General features: G+C 34.6%; 1 protein-coding gene across 4 annotated transcripts in view; it reads left to right on the top strand.

Annotated features, from left to right (window-relative positions):
• The window catches only part of KIF18A (kinesin family member 18A), a 99,787-nt gene that overhangs the window by 26,458 nt on the left and 48,580 nt on the right, over positions 1–24,749 (top strand). For all 4 annotated transcript variants that reach the window (XM_051964355.1, XM_051964358.1, XM_051964356.1 and 1 more), the window contains 6 exons: positions 658–855; positions 2,466–2,642; positions 6,245–6,319; positions 6,541–6,653; positions 15,582–15,744; positions 21,158–21,322. In XM_051964355.1, the coding sequence (XP_051820315.1) occupies positions 658–855; positions 2,466–2,642; positions 6,245–6,319; positions 6,541–6,653; positions 15,582–15,744; positions 21,158–21,322 (891 nt within the window). The remainder of the gene's footprint in view (positions 1–657; positions 856–2,465; positions 2,643–6,244; positions 6,320–6,540; positions 6,654–15,581; positions 15,745–21,157; positions 21,323–24,749) is intronic.

Raw genomic sequence — 24,749 nt, 5'->3', positions numbered from 1 at the left:
GTCTGATTGGTATAGCACTAAATAAATAGATTAGGGAATATTGTCATCTTTATTATATTCGCTCGGCCTCTCCAAGAGCACTTAATATTTTTCCAGTTATTTAAATCTGACTTTATTTGTGTGGAAAGATTTTTGTTATCTTACTCATATAATTCCTGACTTTCCTTTGGTAGATAGATTCCCAAATATTTTATGCTATCGACAGTTAATTTTGAATAGAATTTCTTTTTGTATCTCTTGCTGTTGAATTTTGCTGGTGATGTATAAAAATGCTGAGGATTTATGAGGATTTATTTATATCCTGCAACTTTGCTAAAGTTATGAATTATTTCTAATAGATTTTTAGTAGAATCGCTGATGTTCTCTAAGTTTACCATAATACCGATTCCTTCTTTTAGTACCTTCCATCTGTGGATTATTTCCAATTTATTCTGTTTGTAGTTTGTACATAGTTGTTTATATATTATCTCCTGCATTAGATTGTAAGCTCTTCAATGGCAGGTCCTGTGTTTTGCTTTTCTTTATACCCTTAGCACTTAGTAGAGTGCCTGTCACAAAGTAGATACTTAATGTTAATTTACTGACATATGACTTTTTCATTTATCATGTTACACTTTTAATTTTGTGTGATTTTTTCCCCCCTGTATTTTATAAAAGATTTACTTAAGACAACAAGACAAAACAGCAAGTATAAATCAGAATGTCCGTGTTGCCAAAATGTGTCTTATTGACCTGGCGGGATCTGAACGTGCCAGGGCCACAAATACCAGAGGAAGCCGTTTTAGAGAAGGTGCAAACATCAATCAATCCCTTTTAGCCCTTGGAAATGTCATCAATGCCTTAGCAGATGGAAAGGTTGGTACTGTGGACATGTGTCTTATACAAAGTTATATTATATTACGTTACAAATTCCACATGAAAACGATGGTCTATCAACTACAAAGTACACCACTTTATTCCCAACAAACTTTCAAGAGGATAAGCAGCATTTTATATGTAGTCTGTTCCCTCATATTATAATCTATAATCATAGATGTTTTTAATTTTGCATTGTCTTATAATAGGCATTTATTTAATTCAAAGGAGTAAATATCAATATATGTTTCTTATCTTCATCCGGGGAGAAACTAGCTAAAATATATAAAATACTTCACATTCATAAAAAAGGCCAGAATTGGTTAATTTTGGAGCAATAAAACTTTGAAAGAGAGTGATATTTGTTAACATTTTATCTGATTTTAAGTTACTACATTTAACACATACATAATGTTGGCGTTTATATGCCTAATGTGCTTATGACCTGCTTCTTATATATTTTAAAGTTATTTTAAAAGTTTCACTTGATTGCTAGATTAGAGCTTTCTTATTCACTATAAATGTTTTGAAGGAGCAATATGTTTTCCCAAGAAGAAAAAGCAAATAACCTAAGGCACTATGGGTTAGACTAGATTGCTGCAGAAGTGCTAATAGTATATTCTGTGCTTTCTTCTGTTTTAATTTAGAATTAAATTTTTATTATTTTATTTTATTTTTATTTTTTAATTTTCCCCAGTTACATGTGAAGCTTTTTTTTTTGTTATATATGTACATTCATTTTTTTACATATGTACATATTTCCATATGAATCATATTGGGAGGGAAAAATCAGAACAAAAGGAAAAAAACAGAAGGAAAAAAAAGTAAACATAGCATGTGTTGATTTAATTTAGTCTCCATAGCATGTGTTGATTTACATTCAGTCTACATAGTTCTTCTTTTGGATGTAGCTGACGTTTTTCATCCAAAGTTTATTGGATTGCCTTGGATGACTGAATTGCTGAAAAGAGCTGAGTCTATCATGGTTGAACATTACATAATCTTGTTGCTGTGAACAATGCTTTCTTGGTTCTGCTTGTTTCACGCAGCATCAGTTCAGGTCAATTTTTCAGGCCTTAGAATTAAAATTTTAGGTCTTGAGTCTTATTTTAATACTTTTTTTTTTCTTTTTGATAACCTTCATGTGAATTACAAGTTAACTGCCCAGATGTTTACATTTAGAGGCCCTCCTCACTCATAGTAGGAAGCCCTGTAAATGGGATATCTTTAAAGTTGTGGTAACTCTATGAGGAAACAGGGGGGTGAACTTGCAAAGCTTTTATTAGTTTATATAGTAGGTGGACCTCTAGTGAAAGGGGGCATATTTTGTTTGTTTTCATTGTTTATTTGGTTTTCCTTTGCAACCTAAAAAGAGAGGCATAGGAATCCTTGAGAAAGAGAAGGGAAACTGTCCATGAAGAACCGTTATACATACATAAAAATTGATGTTTTGCTTCTTCCCTTTCTGAATTCTTTTCCCCTCAACTTCATTGACCACCCTTTGTTCTGGGGTGATAAGTGTGGGCAAGTTGAGTAGGGCTGAAAGCCTCAATGATTTGGCAAGTAGATTACTTTTGAATGTGAAAAGTGACACATTTTTGTTCTTTCAGAAAAAAAATCAGCATATTCCTTACAGAAATAGCAAGCTAACTCGCTTGTTAAAGGATTCCCTCGGAGGAAACTGTCAAACTATCATGATAGCTGCTGTTAGTCCTTCTGCTATGTTCTATGATGACACGTATAACACTCTCAAGTATGCCAACCGTGCAAAAGACATTAAGTCTTCTGTAAGTAAATTTACACTACTACACTCGTGAAAGGATTACCAACGTACTTGTTAATCTATAGAGAATCTTATTTAGGGGGAATGTCAGAGGGCCAAGAACTAGTTGGAGAGATTGTCTTCATTTTGCTTCACCCTTGAGTAGCTATTTGGTTTTATTTATCCATAAGGAAACCTGAAGAAATAATAAGTTAGGCTATTTTGAGTAGCATTGCTAGCAAGTTATTTTTCTCTAACTTTTAGTTATAGAAATCTATGAATGTATGTATTTAAAATCTTTTAACTATCATTATTACTTGAATCTTAGCCCTCTTTGGCCATTTTCTGAGACTTCCCTATTACCACAGCAAAAGGGGAAATATCCCCTTAAGATGGAAAGACATGGGGTACTTTTCATCTGTTTCATGGGCCACCATTCTTCAAATAAAGATCATTACCTAAGTCTCCCCTCCTGCTGCTGACTATCTTCTGACAGCCAAAGTTTGTTACCAGATGGGTTTTCAAAAAGCCTTTTCAGCCTGGTAGATCCTGAGAACTTAGGGTTATCTCCCCAGCTTTCTTAGCAATAAAATGAACCCTGACCTTGGTGACTACCTCCTGCCTCTATCTCTTAGTACCTGTTTTCATCTTGAGCAAGATTCTTATGGTTTCTTCACCTCAGTTTCCTCATCTTTAAAATGAAGTTCTATAGCCATGAAGGTCCTTCCCATCTCCAACCCTGTGAACTTGGGAACCTGCCAATACGTACTGATCATTGATGAATTCACAGATCTAAAGCAGTAAGCTCCCAAATGGATTGTAAAACAACTCGATTCCACATCTCTAATTAGGAATGTAATTCTTGATATGGACCTATCACCAGAGATATTTGGATAATTTATTAAAATCATAGACTCCAGAGTTAAAAGGCACTGTTCTCATCTTCTCAATTTAACCTTAAGCAATCTGAGGTCCACTGAAGAGGGTATGACTTCTAAAAAACATAGATATTAAGTCACAGCCAGGTTTGAACCAGGATTGTGCCTCGATCACTTGCCCCCTCTCCCCCAAGTTACATGGTGCACAAGCACAACTTTAGAGCAGGTAAGTTAAGTAGGAAGAACTTTTGGAGAAAAATAAAATAGTAAAAGAGTAGAAATGGACCCTTTAGACTGTAGGCCACTCACTGATTAAAACATAATAATGGCTCAGGACTAGGAAGGAAGTGATGATTTTAGAAAGAAAAGGAAGAATTTCATCAAGAACAGATCTTAAATCAAACCTCATTTTCTTTTTTGACAACAATATGTAAATTAGCAGATATAATTGTTCACCTTATTTTGGCAAATTATTTGACAATTCACACTATTATGGAAAGATAAATAGCTATGGATTGTATGATGACTGGATTATAAAGTGATTCAGTGTCCAGGTCCCAGAATAATAACTAAAGTTTTAATATCCGCTTGGGAAAAGGTCTCTGAGAAGTGTCCCTAACCTCTCTGCTTGGCCCCTTCACATTTACTTCAGTCTAACAATAGATGGGAATACAAATAGCATTCTCATCAGCCTTGCAGTGGTGGGAGACAGAGCCAGCAGTGGATGGCTGACTCCAAAACAATCATGTCAGGAGAGATCAATCCAGTTGTATCTAAGTGAATGAGGAGAAGGGCGGCTAAGGGGCACCAGGAATGGAGTGCTAGGGCCTGGAGTCAGGAAAACCTGACTTCAAATCTGGTGTCTGGGATGGACTAGCTATGTGACCCTGGGCAAGTCACTTCACCCTGTTGCCTCAGTTTCCTCATCTGTAAAATGAGCTGGAGAAGGAAATGGCCAACTGCTTAAGTGTCTCTGCCAAGAAAACCCCAGATGAGATGGGATCAAAAAGAGTCAGACACAAACTGAAGTAACTGAACAGAGACTTAGGAGAGAGGTAAAGCCTTATCTGTGAGAGAGGTTAAAGCCTTATCTGTAAGTTTTTTAAAATGGGCTTTATCCGGGCATGATGGAGAAAGAATGGCAAAACCACAGGGTTCCAAAGGCTTGGAATCTCGGGAAAGTCCACCTTGGCCTAGCTGAAGAAGCATGCTGCCTTGTGGGTGAGCTGTGGGCTTGAAGGCCCTTAGGCCCCATTCACATCCTCTCCCCCAGCCCTACTGGTTGGCCCCAGTGGCCCCAGACTACAGTTTTGGGGTCCTACTACTCCTAGACTAAGGTGATAACCTTATTATAATGCCCTGTTGGGCCACTCCTAGACTCTTGGGTTCCGTTCTGAAAAAGATCTCGGAAAGCTACAGAGACAACTGTCACCATAGATGTGAAAGTAAAGGCCTAGGAGGCCAAACCCTGTGAGGACTCTTTCAAGGGACTGAGGATGTTTAACCTCCTTTTGTGGATACAGGTTGTCTATTGTCAAATCCTTAAAGAGCTCTGAGCTAGTTCTGTGCTGATTCTGGGAGGGAATTCATGTAGATAATACATTATACAAGAATGGCTTGTGTCGTGTCCATGTCATGGGATCATCAAATGAGAATCATCGAATCATTAGGACTAAAGATAATAATCAAGATTTATTTTAAAATTTGTTCCAAGCTACTTGGAAGATAGAATGTAAATCACTTGAGAAATAAAAAAAAGAAGTGTCAGGGATTTGAACTTGAAAATAATTTTCATATAAAACTTTTTTTAGAGGTGGTTTAGAGCAGACTCAGCTACTAAAGCCCTAGTCCAAGAATGAGCAAAAAGGTTTTTTCCAGATTACTTTTTTAGTATGTTTTTATTCTCTGAGGCATTAAATCTTAGAACTCTTTGTGCTGAATAGACTGCTAGCAGAAAGGAAATCCTGGCAGACAGAAGCTGATATGAAGACCTCTAGAGAGCCTTGCCCAAAGGTGTCATCTGGAGACCAGAGAGGTTCATCTTCATTAGTTGGACCTTAAGAGGAACGTTTATTACTTAGCAGAGAGGGACATTTTCATTTGCCATCATCATTCTCATCATGACCGAGTCATGGTTTTTATTGGGAATAGGATTAAATAAAACAAAGCCTTTGTCAGGCCTCTACGTATACTTAATCAATGATCTGTGAGGGAAAATTGGTAAAACTAATTGGAATTAAAGACACTCAGAGTTTCATGTTCCCCCGCCATTTCCCACCTTTGTCCATATTGAAACTTGTGTATACCCAGGCCCAGAATATACTTTTTCTTCATCTCTGCTTTCTAGAACTTTCTTCAAGGTTCAACTCAGGTATTCTCTCCATAAACTCTTTCCTGGTTCCATTAACATCACTACCAGCCAAAGGACTTGTCCATTCAACAAATATTTTAGTTTCTTTCCCATATTCCATTGTCATCTACACTACTATCATTCCAAAATCAAATATGGATCTACAAGTTTTTGAAATGATACAAATCATTAGGTTCCATTTTTATTTCTTTCCCAGCAAAGAAATAAAAGGCTTTCCTTTGTGAAAAGGCTTTAGCAACAGATTTCTTAAAAATCCTATTTAAAAGGTTTTTAACTTATTTGCCCCTTTTTTTTGGACCAACTAGGGCATGATGATCATACAACTTTGACGAGGTCTGCATAACTCTTGTTAATATTATCTATTTCATCTTTTAACAGTTGAAGAGTAATGTTGTTAGTCTGGATAATCATATAACACAATATGTCAAGATTTGTAATGAGCAAAAGAAAGAGGTATGTATCAACCATGCATTATTTTTACTCAGCAGTTGTCTTAGTTGTAACAGTTTGCCATGCCAGTAGCTGTCTCTTCCTTTTAACTAGTTCTTTCTCTAGTTCATTCATATCTTGCTTATTGATTCTACTTTGGTTTTTTATAGTTGACATATTACAGTGTTTGAGGAATAAAAGAGCTAGTTTTGTTTTATATAACTGAAGTTTTTTCTCTTATTTAGATTATGATGTTAAAAGAAAAACTGAAAGCCTATGAAGAACAGAAAATTGTTATTCATGAAAATAGCAAAGGAAGCCTTGAGCTTTCCAACAAAGAAGAAACAGAAATACAAAGGTAGGCTTGTTGAAGTATTGAATTTTAAAGGTATGAAGCCTCATTTTGCAGATTTTGCTGAGAATTCTTTAGCCATTTTTCCATTTCTTTATACTTTATTTAATTCTTTGCAGCAATATGGTATCTAATACCTACATCATCTGTTCATATTATAAAAATTGCTTAGCAATAAGAAAATAATCCATAAGCTGTCATTTTATTACAGTAGAACAATAGAAACTATTCCATTAGCCACAAAATACCTGCTTTATTTTAAAATTTTTCAGTTGTCATTAACTTTTCTGCTAGAAACACAGGTTTATTTACCTTCTCTATACTATTTTTTATAAATCTTCATTGAATTACTTGTTTCACGAAACATAAGTGATTGCAAGGGATAATGCTGTGTAAAAATTATCCTGGCATGGATTCTGTCAATACAAAGTTATTATTAAATAAAATTAAATTAAAAAAAAAAAAAGAATTACTTGTTTCACTTATTCACTTTTATTGAGTTAATTTGCTTTCTTATGAAATACGGCATTTGCTCTTTTTTTGCTTGTTCTTTAATTGGTACCATAGTTTCCTCATAGCTAAAGCCTAAGTTCGAATATAGTCTTAGTGACTGATCTTTCACTGATGACCAGTAATAAAAATATTGAAAAATATTGGGACTTATGAGTATGATATAGTGGAAAGAAATGCCTTTATAATAAAGAGTGACAACCTTTGAATCCTGTTTCCAATACTTTCTATCTCTATGACATTGGACAAGACAGTCAACAAGTGGTTATTAAGTACCTCCTTTGTGCCAGACACTGGTCACTTAAAATATCTGTAGTGGTTTTCTCATCTGTGAACTCTTATCTTTACTCTTTTGGATTCTTTGGGACTTAATGAATGCTTTGTGATTCTTAAATTATTTTATAAGTATCAATATAAGTATCAGTGGCTGTTGTTTAGAAAGGTAATAGAAGAGACTTACAAAGATGTAATGTAAATCATTATTTTTTTATCGACTTGTTTATAAAACTATCACCAAGCAGATTCAAATACATAGAAAGGTTTATTTTTATTTTTTAATTTCTTTTTTACTATCTCCCTTCCACATTAGAGAAGGCCATCATTTGACACTGATTTATTTAAAACCGGACTATTTTTCAGTTCTTTCTCTGGAGGGAGATAGTATATTTGATTTGAGTATCTATAATAACTCAGAATAACTTGGTCTTTCACAATTACAGAATAATTTTTTTTTTTTTTTCAGAATAATTTTTTAAAAGATTGTATATAAAACTACATTTCAATTATTTGCTACTTACTGAGAAATTTGCTAATGTGCATATAAAGTTTTGACGAGTTAGTAGCAAAATAATTCTTTTTGTTTCTTTTGAAATTTTTTTTCCCATATTTTTCCCCTGGATTTTATGGTTGTTATAAAGTAGCAATGGTTGTATTTAATCGTTTGGGTTTTGTTTTCTTCACTGAGCATCATTTCATGTCTTGCTGAATTTTATATTTGTGAAGGAACAGTAAATATTCTAATGTCACATTGTTCATCTGTTTTCCCATTGTTGGACACATCAATCCTGTCCAAGTAATTACTATTTAAGATCCTATTAGGAATATTTTTGTGCTACTAGCTCTCTTTTTTTTCATTAATAATATCCTAAAAGTATATCCTTAGCACTGAAATCATTGGATCAAAAGAGATGAAAAGTTGTAAAACTCTTCTTAAACGCCATATTGTTTTCCAAAGAGATCGCACCAATTCAGAATTCTACTAGGAGTTCAATAGTGAACCTATTTTTCTACAACACCATTGCTCTTTATCGTCTTTAAATTAAATATCCACTTCAGTGGATATACAACTCTGCGTTCTTTTATGGACATTCTCTAAAAGAGTTTGCACAGTTTTTTAGTGGCTCTTTGATCATTTGCATTTTTAATTTAATGAACTGCTAGTTCATATTCTTTGACTATTTTTTTTGAACCTTTTATAAGTTTGCTGACTCCTCAGTTCTGAATGTCAGTACTTTTATTAGAAATGGTTATATCAAAGTTTTATTTTCCTCCAGTTTCCCTTATTTCACTCTGGGTGCATTTCTTTTTTATTATGCAAAAGGTATATACGATATAATTCATTTATTTCCTGTAATTTCTTCTATTTTTTAATTTTCCATATCTTTGGCAGTTGAAATTCCTTTCTTTTTTTTTTAAAAATAGCCTATCTTTTTGTTATACCTCTTCTTTCCTTAATTTAACAATGAATCAAAAATGGTCATCTCATTTCACAGCTCTACGAACAGTGTATCAATGTGCTGTCTTTCCAAGCATCACTATTGACTGTCTTTTCTTTGCCACTTTTTATAATGTAGGAAGAAACCTCTAAGTTGTTTCAACATTTACATTTCTCTTGTTACTGATTCAGAAGCTCATTTTCCTGTAGTCATTTATAATAGGCAGCTCATATTTTGAAAACTTCATATGCTTCTACCACTTATATACTGGGAAATGATTCTTTGTGGTAGATATTTGTGTCAGTTCCCTGTATGTTGACTATACCAATACTTGATGCAATTCATTTTCCTCGTCTGGTGTTTAGTTTTGTTTAGTTTTATAATTCTGTCTACATTGATTTTATTCACACAAATCTTTTTAACCATCATACATGTTATAATATATTCTTTTATCTTGTTTGGTTAAGAAATTTTATCCTCTCCATAAGTGTAAAGTATATCTAATGTCATCCTCTTGTAATCTCCTTAGTATCTTGTGTAATATATTGGTCTAATCCTGATTCTTGCCAAAATGTTTTCTAATTTTATCTGAAGTTCTTGTCAAACACAGGCTTTTTCCCCCAATAATATATGTAGCTGGTTTGATTGAATCCTGTGCCACTGTGTTTTGATTCTTTGCCGCTAAATAATGTGCACCATTGATCACTATATTTTAACCAGTAACAGACAGGTTTGATTTCTTCTGTTCTATAATGTAATTTCAACTCTGGTTGAGCCATGCTCTCTTCCTTAGAAATTTGCTCACTTTTTTTTTTGCTTTGGGATGTTAGACCTTTTTTCCCCCCCTAATATATTTTATTATCTTTTTTAGTGTTAAATATATTACCTTAGTAGGTTGACATAGCACTAAATCTGCAAAATAGCCCAAGTAACATTGGCTTGGGTTAACTTTGAACAGTGCATACCTCTTCCAATTCTTTGTCTCCCTTTGTTTTTGTTGGTGTGGGCTAAAGATGTTTTGTGGTTATTTTGTGAGTCTTAATGTGTGTCTTGGTAGATTATTGTTTAGTCATTTCAGTCATGTCCAACTCTTTGTGATCTCATTTGGGATTTTCCTGGCAAAGATACTGGAATGGTTTCCCATTGCCTTCTCCAGCTCGTTTTAAGGTAATGAAACTGGGTAAAAGGTAAGGAAACTGGGGCAAAGTTAAGTGACTTGACCAGGATCACATGGTATCTGAGATTGGATTTGAACTCAGGTTTTCCAAACTCTAGATTCAGGACTTTCCCCACAAAGCCAACCAGCTACTCCATAGGCTTTAGGCGTTACTGGACTATTAACATCCATCATGAGCTCATGTATACATATGGTAGATTGCCATCTATTGATTTGTAGCTTTTTTGAACAATATTTTTTTAATAACTTTTTATTGATAGAACCCATGCCAGGATAATTTTTTACAGCATTATTCCTTGCACTCACTTCTGTTCCGATTTTTCCCTTCCCTCCCTTCACCCCCTCCCCAAGATGGCAAGCAGTCCTTTACATGTTGAATAGATTACAGTATATCCTAGAAACAATATGTGTGTGCAGAACTGAACAGTTTTCTTGTTGCACAGGGAGAATTGGATCAGAAGATATAAATAACCCAGGAAGAAAAACAAAAATGCAAGCAGTTTGTATTCATTTCCCAGTGTTCTTTCTTTGGGTGTAGCTGCTTCTGTCCATCCTTGATCAATTGAAACTGAATTAGCTCTCTTTAACAAAGAGATCCACTTCCATCAGAATACATCCTCAAATAGTATCATTGTTGAGGTATATAATGATCTCCTGGTTCTGCTCATTTCACTTAGCATCATTGAACAATATTTTCAAAGATTTTTTTTTCCTTGCATCTTTTGAAATAATTATCATTGTTCATTAATGAGAATGGTATATAGTTTTCTTATTTTGTCTCCCCCTAGTTTTGATGTCATGGCCATATTATGAATTCTTCCCTCAGAGAGAGAGAGAGAGAGAGAGAATTGGCTTCATTTTTGAGACTAACTTTATAGTGTCAGTCCTTTATGTGTTTGATAGGATTCACTTTTATAACCTCCTGACTAGGGCTATATATATATATATTTTTTTTTGTCATGGCATGACTTGCTCAATGTCTTTCTGAAATTTATTTCCTTCAAATCTCTATTACTTGGAATTTTTTTGTTTGATTTTGTATTTCTTAAATACTTGTGAACTCTCCACTTAATTCTTCTCGTGCTATCTTTTGCCACTTAGATTCTTTGGCTCATTGGTGTTCCCTTTGCTTTTTCATTGATTCTCAGCTTTTCTAGGTTTTGTTTATTTCTTTGTTTTAGGATAAACAACCAAAAATTCCCCATGCAATGACCATATCCATGTCTAATCTTAGCCACATGAAAACAGATGTTTTATTTCTTAGAATTTCATTACTATGAATGGAGTATTTATTAAGCACTTATATGCCAGGTACTGTGCTAAATGCTGGAGACAGAAAAAGGAGAGTGTTGAAATCTTTACAAAGTGTAAAGTCATTAGAGTTGATAGAGACAATAATTATCTAATTTAGCATGGTTCAGTATGATTGATCTGATCCTACAAGAAGATGTTATGGGCCAGAACTTGAAACAAGGTACTAAGTGGAACTGAGAAACAATGCTTGTGTTCACACCTTTATTCTTTGGAGTTCACATGTTTGGGAGATTTCAGGGTTTAGTATGAGATATCCGAATTCATACCTCCCTTGAAGCTCTTAGGGCCAGAGAGCACTCTGCGAAGAAACCCATAATCCCACTCTCTCGTATCCCACAATCCCTCTCTTGGAGAAGGAGCATAAATAGAGCTTCATTGAGCCAGTCAAGAGAGTTCAGCTGAATTGGAGGCTGAAGAAAGCAGAGGCAGAAGCAAAAGACAAAGCTGCAAGAGCTCTTGGAGCCAAGCAGAAAGGCCTCTGAGCTAACTGGGCCCAAGGAAAGGGATAAGAAATAAAGATCTGAACTTTTATCACCTGGCTGCATTTGAAGTGATTATTACTTTTAACTGAAACTAAGGCTGCCTCCAGAAAACCTCCCCAAGAAACCTGCTCTCAGAGAGAACCATTATATTGTTATATTAAAGAAGAAAAACACCACAGGAGAGTAAAACAATTCCTCTTTTACTAGAGAGGAACACCACCATAGGAGGTCACAGCTTCCCAAGTGCCCCTACATTCTTTACCAGTAAAGTGCTTCAGCTCCTTAATGCCATTCCCATTAACAGATGTTATTGGTATCTGAAAGTAGAGCAACACCTCTTGTCAGGTAGCTATTTCCAAGGTTCTATATACACAGTGACATTGGTCAGCAATTGGTGTTCGTGGTAATAGGAAATTATCTCAAGTATTTAGCTAATTGCTCTCTGTTCAGCTTCTGTGTTTAATACCCCATTCACTTCTGGTTTCTTTTGAAGGACTCATCAGTATTCATTCCCAAAAATATTTAATTATTGTCTTTTGACTTTTGTAAAATATGTTATTTTGGGATGCTATCAAGTTCTTTACTCTTTGGAATATCATTTTCCAATTTTGATGTAACTTTTTCTAATAAAGAAATAATTCTATGCCATGCTGATTTGTTCTTCCTAGATCTTGAAGGGCTGTTTCCTTTCTGTTTGTAAAATTTGAGGTGAAAATAGTAGTGATCCTTGTAGCCTGCCCCTCCCTTCCTCCCTCCCCCCCCCTTTTTCTCTTTCTTTCTCTCTCTCTTTACCTGTGATATCCAAATTATTTTTCTCCTTTTTTTTTTTTTTAATAATTTTTATTTTGTTCAGTACAACACTATATATTTTTTCTTATTCCTTGTGGTAATTATATAAGTGCCGATTTATTTTAATATCTGTCTTGATGGAGCACCTCATTGTTTCCTCTCATTCCTTTTTTTGTATTAAAAAATATCTCAGCATTGGCCCTACTGTACAAAAACTGGTTTTACTCAGGAATTTTTAATTAAACATTTTTGGTCTTTGTAAAGAATACTTCATTTTGCTGACAAGCAAATTTGGGAATTTCCCTTTTTATCTTGGTTTCAACATATACCATATGCTAACATCTCTTTGTAGAAAGTTCTTCTGCAATTTAAAGTATTTTTGGTATAATGTTTCTCTGCATTCCTGCTGGTAAAAAATATTCTCCTTGTCATTGTATTCTTGGAGCTCTACAATAATTCAACAAAGGCTTATTGTTGAATCCAGTTAAACTGAATTCACCTTTTGTAACATATTTTAAATTCTGTTGATTTGCTTATGATCCTTCAGTTTCATTACTTCTGGGAAATGTTGTTATACCAATTCCTAAAATAAAACCATCAGTTTCTTTTCTTTAGCTTAATGGAAGTCTTATAATTCTTTCATTTTGTCTCTCTTCTTTTATGTCTATTATTTTCTCTGTACAATCCAGGTTTTTCCAGGTATATATATTTTTTTGCATCTGGTTTTCTATTTCCTCTGCTCTTTTTTTATCATTCTCTCCAAATCTGTTTTTAAAAATATTTTCCATGAATATTTCTAAAATAATCTTTTATTGATATTTTTTGTTCTTACATCATTTACATTTTCCAATATGTTGCTTCATATTCTCCCAAATAATTAGCATTTTTTTTTTTTTTTTGCTTTGCCCCAGTTTGGGTATATTCCTCATTTGTAGAGATCATTTTATGGGTGTTAGTATTGCTTTTAAAAGGCTTATTGCAAAAGTATTAGTTCTACAAGAACAAGAAATATTCCTTAAATTAGAATTCAATATTTTATGTACCAACAATTATTATATTGTTAAATTCATAAAGAACTAACTAAAACTTATTTTTTTTATAAATGACTTAATTTTTTAAAGCTCTTTTTCATGATCAGAGTATTTCTCTTCTTTTAAGGATCAGTTATTTCATGAATGTCTGTGTATGCAGTTAGGTGATAAAGGGTATAGCACTCTGGGTCTGGAGTCCAGAAGACCAAGTCCAAATCTGGCCTCAGACACCTAGCACCTATGTGACCCTGGGCAACCACTGTCTACCTCACTTAATTGTAAAATGGGGGTGATTTTTAGCACCTGTCTCCAAAGTACGTAGCATGGTGCCTGGCACATGGCAGGTACTTCCCTCTCTCCAAAGTTAAATTTTCAGCTTCTTCTGGGACTTTTGTGCTCTCTGATCCCTGCTGACTTTGTAGGACCACTGCCCATGTCACCTCCAGTGATATTACACTCCTTGAAGAAATTACAAATATTGTGATTTTATTGCCACTTTAAAAAGAAGTACCAAAAAAAGTTTTTCTGTTGTTGCTATCCTACTTTTTTTGTCTTCCTCCCCACCACAAATCCAGTCCAAAAGTTGACCACAAACTTGCCAGATTGACAGGAGACCCCACCACGTCTTTGACCTCAGAAAAAACTGTTGCCTGGAAAATAAGGCCCCATCCCTGGGGGAACCTAAAGAAAACTCATCCATTTCACTTACTGGCATTACTCTTGCTGTGACATCATACAGTGAAACTTTGGTGTCTCTGTCTTGTTCCATTAATTATTTATCATCAGTTTGACAGAACTGCAGTGAAGTCAGCAGGCTGCGGTTTGTACTCATTCCCAGCAGATTTTCATTGAGAATTGTTGACGCAAGACCACAGTGTTTTTACCCCTGAACCTGATCCATACATCTTTGAATCTGACCAGAGGACACTTGTTTCAAAATGTACACTCTCCAGTCCAAAGGCTTTTTTTTTTTTTTTTGAAGGCCTTTCACTTTAAAATTCTCCTCTTAAATGATTGTGCTTGTGCGTGACTGTTTACATTATTACTGCAGCTGGCGCCTGACTCTTCTGTGACCTAAAGCACAGATTGTATTTTTAAACAATTAGAACATCTTTGAGGCTTGTTCTTTGCTGACCCTGGAAGAATATGAAAGTACAGGTTCATTTCAGGGTTTCTCTAAGAGTCCTAACCTGCTTCAAGGGAATCTGGGTAACAGTGAGGGGTCTACATCAACCAAGCCCTTTTTGGGTGTCTGGAAGAGGGCTGACTTTGAATCGATGGGCTGTGGTAGGTTACTGGGCTCCAGAGGAAAGGTCTCCAATCTCTGGGGAGACTATTGAGAATACCCACCTTCCTTGCTGCATTGCAAATGTTAAAGACAAAATAGGCCTTATGATGATACAGACTAGAGAAGATGGTGTCATTTAGATATTTTTATTACTCCTTTATTATAGACACATAAAAAAAAAAAACCCACCAAGTATTTTTCAAACCTGCTGACATATATGATTGATGATTGGAGTCGGTAGAAGAATTTCAAAGAGAATATCACATCCCTTTTTTTTTCCTTTTATAAACATAAATGTATAATGTTCCAAACTATCGCGTTTCATAACATACTTCAAAATAACCCTAAGAAAGTATCTCTGGATTCCTAATAATTCCATGTTATTACTATAAAATTTGAGAAAGACAATTTTACTTGCACTTGTTTTAAATTTTAGCTAAGGGAAACTCTTTTGCCTTCTTTGGAGTACATTTGTGTTCTAGAAGCAAATATATTAGGAGTCAATGACATAAACTAAGGGGCACAATTCATTAGAGTCATGTGGGGTTATTTTGGTGTGTGCTATTCTCCATGAGTCCTTTCATTTTCTTGTAGTTTAATATGCAATGTGCTATGTTGTTTTTGGTAGGTTTCGTGAGATTTTAAGTTGTTTGTTCCGGAGCCGTGAAGAAATCCGACAAGAATATCTGAATTTGGAGATGCTGATTAAGGAAAATGAACTAAAAACATTCTACCAGCAGCAATACCATAAGCAGATAGAAATGATGTGTTCTGAAGAGAAAGTCGAAAAGGTAGTTTGGCCTTTTATAACTCTGTTCTGTGACTGCCTTAAGGAGCTTTCCTTGTCTTGGTCACCATGAGGCAAGGGAAGAGCATCTTTTTTTGTTTATCGAAATTTGGCTCTGGTTGCCTGTATCTATTGATACATCTCCATTTTTAAAAAACTAGATCTTTTAAAATTAATCTGACATTGTAGTCTATGAAATTAACCTAAATTTGAAGAGAGCAGAATGAAAATCAGGAGAACCAAGGTTTTAGGAATAATGGTCACAATTTAATAATGCAGTCTAAAGGTGAGGAAATTTAGCTTGGTAGAGAATTAAAACTTAGAATTTACATAGAAAATCTGAATTCAAGTCCTTTCTCTGATGCCTACTAGCTGAGGATGATGCATGGGCAGTCTTTCACTCCTAGTCCTCCTGGCAAGTAAATAAATAACAAACCCACCTCCACTCTGTATGGGGAAGGGAATTTCCTGTATCCATGAAATCAAATTTTTGCTTACCTCTATTACTTCCTCTGTCCTCTGCCACTTTTGCCCCATCAGATGGACCTACTCTATATTTGTTACATATATAGTATTAAAGTATCTTTAAAGTGGGGGATGGGCAGGGTGGAGGAAAGACTAGACTTGAAGATAGTAAAACTAATATCTTATTTTAAACTGCTAACAAATTCTCAGCTTAAACACTGAACATATTTTGGCTACATTTTTCACAACTTTTATATTTCCCAACTGACATTTTTAAAATAACTAATATTTAATTTTGTGTTATTTCACATCAGTGGTAAAATGGAAATCTTGAATAAAACTTTGATATGTTTCCAAGACTCATATTTTTATATGTTTTCTAATCTGTTGTGTAGTTTAATTTTGAATGCATAATACTAAGTTCCCATTTTTCCTTAACCTAGTGTAGAATGGCTATTAACTATATGTAAGTCATGAATGACCAGCTTTCTAGGTCATTTTTCCCCCCGAAGGCAAGAAAGTGGATCATAGGAGGCTGATCTTTCTTTCTCCCTGTGTAATTCAGCTTTTAGGTACTTTCTTTAATCACTCTATAGATATTTTATTTTCTATTATTTACAAAAACACTTTCTTACATTTTAGAGGAAGTATAGAAACCTATATTTAAACATTCAAGTGGTACTATTTAAACTGTTTCTTGAAATAAAGGGGTTTTCAATATTTACAGAAATGAAGCAATGGGAGATGTCAGTAATATTTTTTAAATCAGTTTGGTTGGAATAGATCATTTTTGTAGAGAATCACTTCTGTATTTGGGAAGTTAGATTGTAGATGGTTTTCAAAGCCACATTAAGTACTGTGAGGCCAAAAGACTTATGAGCAAGAGGGATTACTGGGCCAAGAGTCAGGAGCAGAAACTATTTATTATTATCCTATAGATTTTTGTATAAGAGAATCACATGATTTACTCAAAGGATACTATCAGAGTGGAGTTATCATTAATAATTATATCTTTAATAAGAATGTCATTTTTAACAATTCAGTTAAGAACAAGTATATGATTCATTTAATCCTATATTTGTCCAATTAGTCAGTATTTTATTTTATCCTGTACCTCTAGTAGGTGCTGAACTTTCATGAAGAAAACTTGACTCCTAGGATCATTTTCGTAACTTTGGTGATAATAGCTTTCCCTCTCATCTTACCTTACCCAATTCTCAAAAGTGGACAAGAGAGGAAATTGTTCATTTTTATTACTTAAGAAAAGAGGGAGGAAAATTTGGAAATTACCTTTGACTTGGAAGTGTTCTAGCCATAAATATATTAGAACTTTGTTACTACTTATGTACTATAATCCAAAATTTGGGATTTATTTTACATCCTCCATAAAGTTACCAAAAAGAATCGAATGTCAGTGATATTCAGTTATAATCAATGAAAAATCCCTCATTAAACACTTTTATCATGTGTCAGGTTGCTAGACCTGGGGATACAAAGATGGAAATTAAACCATCTCTGCCCTCAAGCAACTGATAGACATCAGTAATAGAGCCTGAACTTACCCTGAAAAACATTATTAAAGGAAAGTTCCAATACAAGTCACTTTTATGTTTTATTTTATAGGAATTTATCATAGAATCTAAGCATTTAAAGTTTAGTTCATGCATATATCTAAATACTTTTTGCAGGATTTTTCTTAGAAAGATAATAATAATGAACATTGTGTTTATTTCAGGATTTTTCATACTAAATTCTTAAATGTTCTAAGTAGTTGTACTCATGGAGAACATAGAGAACCACATAATTACATTATCTGCTTTATTTTTTTTCTGTCTCTCGTTAAATATTTCTCAATTATATTTTAACCTAATTTGAGCCATACTTGAGAGTGTTGCTGGGCTCATGAAATTGGTGTCATCTGCAGATTTGATAAATTTATCATTTATCCTTTAGTCCAAGTCAGTGATAAAAAAATTCAAATACCTTGGTGTCAAGCTCCTACTCCTGGAGCATTCCACTGGCATTTATTCATTGATTACTACTTTTTTGAGTCTGGCTTTTCAACTAGTTCCAAGCCTATGTAATTGTTTTTATCAATTAGTCCACATTTTCCCATCCTGCCTAAAAGAATAATAAGATATTTTGTTGTTTTTACTGCTTTGTTAAAATCCAGATTAATCCATATATTCATAGTATTCCCCTCATCTACTAGTTTAATAATCCTCTCAAAAAATGAAATAAGGTTAAATCTGTCTGTCCTTAATGAAGCTACCATGCCAGTCCTGTGTAATCACTACTCTCCTTTTCTCTAGCTGTGTGTAGGATTTTCATTTCCTAATTGGTCTTCATCTCAGAAGCTTCTGCTCTAAAATCAGATAGATATGACTAAAGAGGTTTATGGACCCTTTCAACTCCAAATTCTAGCGTTCTAGGATTCTTTTAATTGTTTTTTTCTGATTTGTCCCTCCTTTCCTTGCACACCAAAGGAAATAAAAATCTTGATTTCTTCCTTGACCCTTAACAGAGAATTCATTTTTTCCAAATTTCCTTTTTCAGCTACCCAACTGCACCTAGCTGCTGCTTGTTTGTCAGTAGCTGCTTTTTGAACCAAATCTGAAAATGTATATAGTTAATTGTTATGCCAGGTTTACTTATGAGATCTGGTTCATTGGCCAAAAGAGGGTAGACATCTTGGTCCCAGATACTATTTTCCTGAGAAGATACCCTACTGACCAAATTAAAGGGCAAGGCTGATCTATTTTGAGGTCTGGATCAATTATCATAAATCAGAGTCAAGAACTAGGTATAAGTATGAATCAGAAGCCAGTCCTTAAATAGAGTCAAACCTACTTTTTTTTTAAATAGGATTTCTATAGTCAGGCTATCAGCTAGCATTTATTAAGCTAGGGAAGTTAGGAGGTAGAGATGAGGAGGGACTGCGTGCCAGACATGGAGTTAGCCAGTGGAAATGCCAAAAACCAAGAAATTGTGTTTGTAGACTGGTACATCTCATCACTTGCAAGGCCAACAAAGAAGGTAAATTCAAACTGGAGAAAAAGCCTGGAAACTTGACAGTGACCCAAAGCTAGAAGGGAATAACTAATTTGACAGATGACAAAATTGGGACCCAGAAAGATTTCAATGAGATGGAATGATGACCTAAATCTAACAAAATGGATTTCCTAAAGATCACTGTAAATTCTTGCACATTTCCAAAAATCATTTGTTATAGGATAGAACTGTACCTAAGAACAGTACATGCTGAGTTCTAAGTGAAGTATATTCTCCAGATGAGTTCTGTGGTGTGGCAGCCAAAAAAAAAGTTATTACTGTCTATCTTGATTATGAATCGTTTGAAGAATGGGATCTGTTGCTTCTTAATTAGTTTTGCATTGCTTCTACCAATACAGCACAGCCTTCTACAGAATTGATAGCACATTGTTGAATTGGGCCAAAGAAGTAGAAATATAGTGCTCAAAAAAAGAGATGGTAGTCCCACTATATTTGGATATAATCAGATCCTGTGGGAAATAGTGTGGTCTGAGCTCTAAGTTTAAGAAGAAACTTTGAACAAGTGAATAAGTGTTCAAAATGGAGTGACCAAGAATGAAGCCCTCAATCAATAGCCATTCACTAAATAACCTATCATGTGTCAGACACCATGAGACAGAGAGAGAACATAGACTGTCCCTGCTTGGAAAAGAGCTCCCATTCTGCTGTCACCAGAAATGTATTTTATTATCATGGAGTTAGAAACATGTCCAACTTAGACTATCTGAAGGAAGTAGTGTCAAGAAAAGATTTGGGTTCTAGCTCCTCCTATGTGACTGCCTTTTGTGTTAGAGCACCTGAAAGAACAGATAAGGGGGTCAAGGGCCTTGAGTTCTTGCTTCACACACAAAACTGTGGGTCTGTCGAATTAGAGGTGACGGAACAAGGACTTTGTGTGAGATCTTAAGAGATGACCTCAAATATCTGAAGTCCAGCCACACGGAAGAGACAGACCCTTTGTTCTGCTTGGGACCAAAGAGACAGAATCAGGAATGGCAGATTTAGCCTTTGTTCAAAAAAACCTTCCTAATAATTAGAATTATGTAAAATGGGTGTTGGCTACTAAGAAGTGGGACCCTCCCTCTTGGGAGTCTTTGAAAAAAGGCTAGATAAACATGTCATGAAGGTTGTAAAGGAGATTCCAATAAGATTCTGTGATATTAGGTAAATGTAGTCTTCAAATTCTTCATCTGTAGAAGTGACTGGGTGAGCTAGATAATGATAATCTCTAAGGTCTTTCATTCGTGGTAATTGAAGGATAAAAAATCATCCCTATCCCCCATGTATTAATTAACATATCTCTTGGAATGTCCCTGTTGTTCTGAGCTCCCTGTCACTAGAAGTAATTCAGACAGTCTGAAGGATTGACAACTTGTTGGATGTTATTTATCAGATATGGAGTGAATGGAACTTACTCCAGATGACTTCTGAGGCTTTTTCCAACTTTAAAATTGTTTAATCATTGATTCCAGGATTGTTTCAGTATCATATGAGGTGATTTAAGCACCACAGCGAGAATCTGAAAGATGCTTTCATTTGTTGGACTATTTAAATGGATTGTATTTTAGTAGAAATAATTTCAATCTTTAATGTAGCCATCATGTTTCTTAAAGCCATAAACACTTTAAATGAAATTTTTATAAAAGTGATTCAATTTCCTGTTTTCCTGCCAGCAATTGTAAAGATTTCAAAAAGAAAATAGTTCTAAATATGAAAGCATAACCTAACTTAATTGGCTAAGTGGCCTGCCTACAGAGTACATTACTTTCTAACCTTCTACAGATCAAAGAGCATTCGACTAACCTTGACTTTTTCATTATGAAACATGAAGACATGTTTCATTTGATAGGCTCCTCGGCATCTCTGCCCCATGACTTCCCATTAAATATGTTGTTTTTCAGGCTACTTGCAAGCGGGATCATAAGCTCGCAATGCTTCAGACTCGTCGTTTTCACCTGGGGAAGAAAAGAGAAGAAGAAATGAAGCGATTTCGTGAAAATACTCACTGGCTTCATCAGGTTGAAAATGAGATGTGTCTCCTGAGCAAAAATGGGCCTGTTTCAAAGGTATGGAGTGCTTTTTACATTCAAGTTCACTTCATCAAAGCTGAGTTCTCTGAATTGTCATTTTTAAGCAAATATCTTTTACTCCAGTGATTTTTTTCCATGCCTCATTTATTTGCCTTCAATACAAAGTAGACAGACCCCTAATCTAAAGCTTTGCCATTTCTGTAGTACAAAAGATTTCAGGTATCTGTATGCTTCTTATTACACTTCAGTAATGAGAAACTTATATAGATTGATTCCTGTATTAGACTGGGAGTAACTTATTTCAAATTTGATTTTTGGGTTAATCTTCTTGTTAATTTTAATCTGGCTCTAAATGCTAAAGTAATAAAATATTTATTCTTGCTCTTTCTATTTAATATATAAGAAATGCCTTTCAATGTCTTTGGCTTTTTAGGATAATAAAGTATAAATCTAAAACTAGGAAATTCCACCTCAAATGATCAAGCAAGAAGGGATAGCCCTGTATCAATGTTAGAAGTAGCAACTTTTATTACAACTTTATGTTCCTTAGGCAATACTTAATAAGGAAGAACTATTTTAAAAAATTTTTTTCAGACTCTAGAGAATCACAGAATTTGACTCAGAATAGTAAGAATTCATCTCATCTATCCCTTTCATTTTACTAATGTGGAAATTAGGACCCAGAGACACTAAGGGATTTGCCCTATATTACACAATATTTACACAGATTAATAAATTATAAGGTACAACCAGAACACAAAACCAAATCTTCTGACTCAATATCCAATGATTTTTTTTCTCCATTATACTGTTTCCTCCATCTTTCAATATAACTCAGCAGTAAGAAAAACCAACTATTTTGCTTATTTTAAAACTTGAGCCTTCTGGAATCCAACCTTCTGGATCCTCAGGTTTCCAGAACAGCTGTAGAACCAAAAGTAGCTAGGGGAAAAAGCAAAAAAAAATTTCAAAAAAACTTCATCCAAAATAAACGAGGCCAGAGAGAATCAAGACTTCTAGTTAGGAATGAGCTGTGGGGCATAGTGATAGGCTTTATCCTAAAGGAAAGTGGACAGGAAAGAAGAGAAAGGGCAAGGAGGGCAGTGCCAGGAGTAGAAAGAGCAATTAGAAACAGCAACTAGCTCAGGAAGAGAACTGATGAGAAGCACTGGATAATCAAAAAGAAAGCCAGTCCCCGTCAGCAGAAGATGTAGAATTGCCCTGTGACCTAAGCAGGAGTGAGAAGAGAAGAAACGACGAGGAGAGAGAAAATGATGGAGAAAGAGACAGAAGAAAAGGGGAAGAGAGAAGAAATATAAAGTGAGGGGGAAGAGAAAGAAATAGAGAAAGGTAAAGCAGGGGAAAACACAAAACTATATGATTCATAAATGTGCAAAGGACTGAACTAGATATTGATGTTACAACGGCCCTTGCTTTCAAGAAGCTGACATTATACTGGCCTAGGTTCTACTTCTAGTCTCTAATAAAAAGCAAAAATCAGATGTAAAAAGGTTTTTTTCCCCCCTTAAAAAAAATGTGAAACATGCTTAATCTAAAAAGGGAAAACAGAAAATTATTGATGGATTCTTCTGATCTGAGGCTTCTATGTTTAGACTATTAATACCTCAAAAGAGCAGCTATTGAAAATATCTTTTTATGTTGAGTCTTCTAAAGATGAGGTTACAACCATATGACATTTTAAAACACCTAAATCTAATGAAGATTTCCCTGAAAGTACCCAAATACATATCTGTATCTTTCTCTTTACTTTAATAAATATATAGGAATGAAAGTATTTTAAACTAAAATGTGGTATATTCTAAGACTAAATGTGTAACCTTCTATGAGAAAGGACTCACTGATCTTATTCATAATCTCTCCGTTGAGTAAATTTATCATTCCAATGAAATTATTCTGTTTTGATGATGCCTTCTTGCTATGATTAGGTCCTGTGCTGTTGAAATAATTGTCCTTGTTTTCAATTAGAAATATCATCTATTCTTAAATTGTTACATGTGTTGATGCTTTAAATTTCTGTGAAAAAGTACCTCTGGTGAGCACAAAATGTTATCATGACTATTGGTGCTTTCCAAATGATTACACATAATAGGGTTCCCAGAAAAGAGCCCCAGCTTTAGTGTTGGCAAAGTAAAAGTCAACTTCTTTCCCTGGTCTTCATGACTGGTGATCTTAAAGTCATTCAGCTTTCCAGGTATCACTCCATTTCTCCATAACATGAAGAGGTTATGGTGATATCTGGTGACTTTCAGTATATTCAAGGAATGGACAAAGATGATATTCCGGCTGATTTTATGTTGCTTTTCTACCTTTAGTGAAAGATCCTTTTAGAACCACATACTTAATTGAGGATGGTATAACTAGGCTTTTCTAGAGCTCACTTAAGACATTAATATCAGGAACATAGTGGCCATTTTCCCATCCCCCATTAGTACTTTACTGATATTAATTCAGTTCAGCAGTCAATCATTAAGTACCAGTGTGATAGCTGTTGAGATCCTAAGGTTTAAATATGACTCACCCCTTTCATCAAAAACATTTGTTTTGATTGGTTAAGGAGACAGAAATACAACATGTTCTGAGATAAGTATGATATAAAGCAGTCAGGAGAAGGAAAGTTCAAGAAACTAAAAATTCTGTGACGGTTGAGGAAGGTTGGAGCACCAAAAACTTGAAAGGAGAACTTAGGGACTCTTTTATGGAAGACTTAACAACTGAGTAAGCCTGGTAGAAAGAGAAAGGATCTGAAAAATGGAAGTAAGACAGGATTTCTCTCCAGGTGCAGGGGGAAAGAAAGAACACAAATGTACAGAGGCAGAAAAAACAAATTATATTGAAAGAAAGACATCTGGGAGTTGCAGTAGATGTGTTAGCTTGTACATAGAATACAGGAAAATCATGTGAACCAGGATAGGACACAGCATATGCTCAGTCTTTGTGGGTTATTTCTAGGGTGATCCAAATCTTGTATAATCTGTTTTCAGTCTCAACTTTTATGCCCATCATGTCAAAAAATTCCAGTCAACTAAATAGAATCAGGGGAAATTCATTTTAAGTGTCATGAAATAAGAAGATCTTAAGTGATTGCTGGAATGTCAAAATAGTCAGAGTTTCATATTTGAAACAGATTTTGTGAAAACATGCTGAACAAACTCCTGGAAAATAAGATAAATTATTTCTTTAGTGTAATTGGTTTCATGAACTAGGTTTTTACCTAAAAAGCTTTCTGTACATCAGCTCAGATTTCATATATGGAAAAAAATCTGTGAGCAATCATTTTGAAATTGAACCATTCTTTTCTAAATAGCATCCTCTCAAAAAGCCTACTAGTGTATTCTTCTTAAACCAGGTAAGCAAAAGTTCCCACTTTTACTTCTGCTTGAAATTGTCTTCTCTCATTCCTTCATTAAATCACTACTCTTTCAGGATCTAGCTCTAGTCCTTT

Source organism: Antechinus flavipes, chromosome 6 (assembly GCF_016432865.1).
Source record: "Antechinus flavipes isolate AdamAnt ecotype Samford, QLD, Australia chromosome 6, AdamAnt_v2, whole genome shotgun sequence".
NCBI lineage: Eukaryota > Metazoa > Chordata > Mammalia > Dasyuromorphia > Dasyuridae > Antechinus > Antechinus flavipes.
This window is presented reverse-complemented; position numbering and strand designations above follow the sequence as displayed.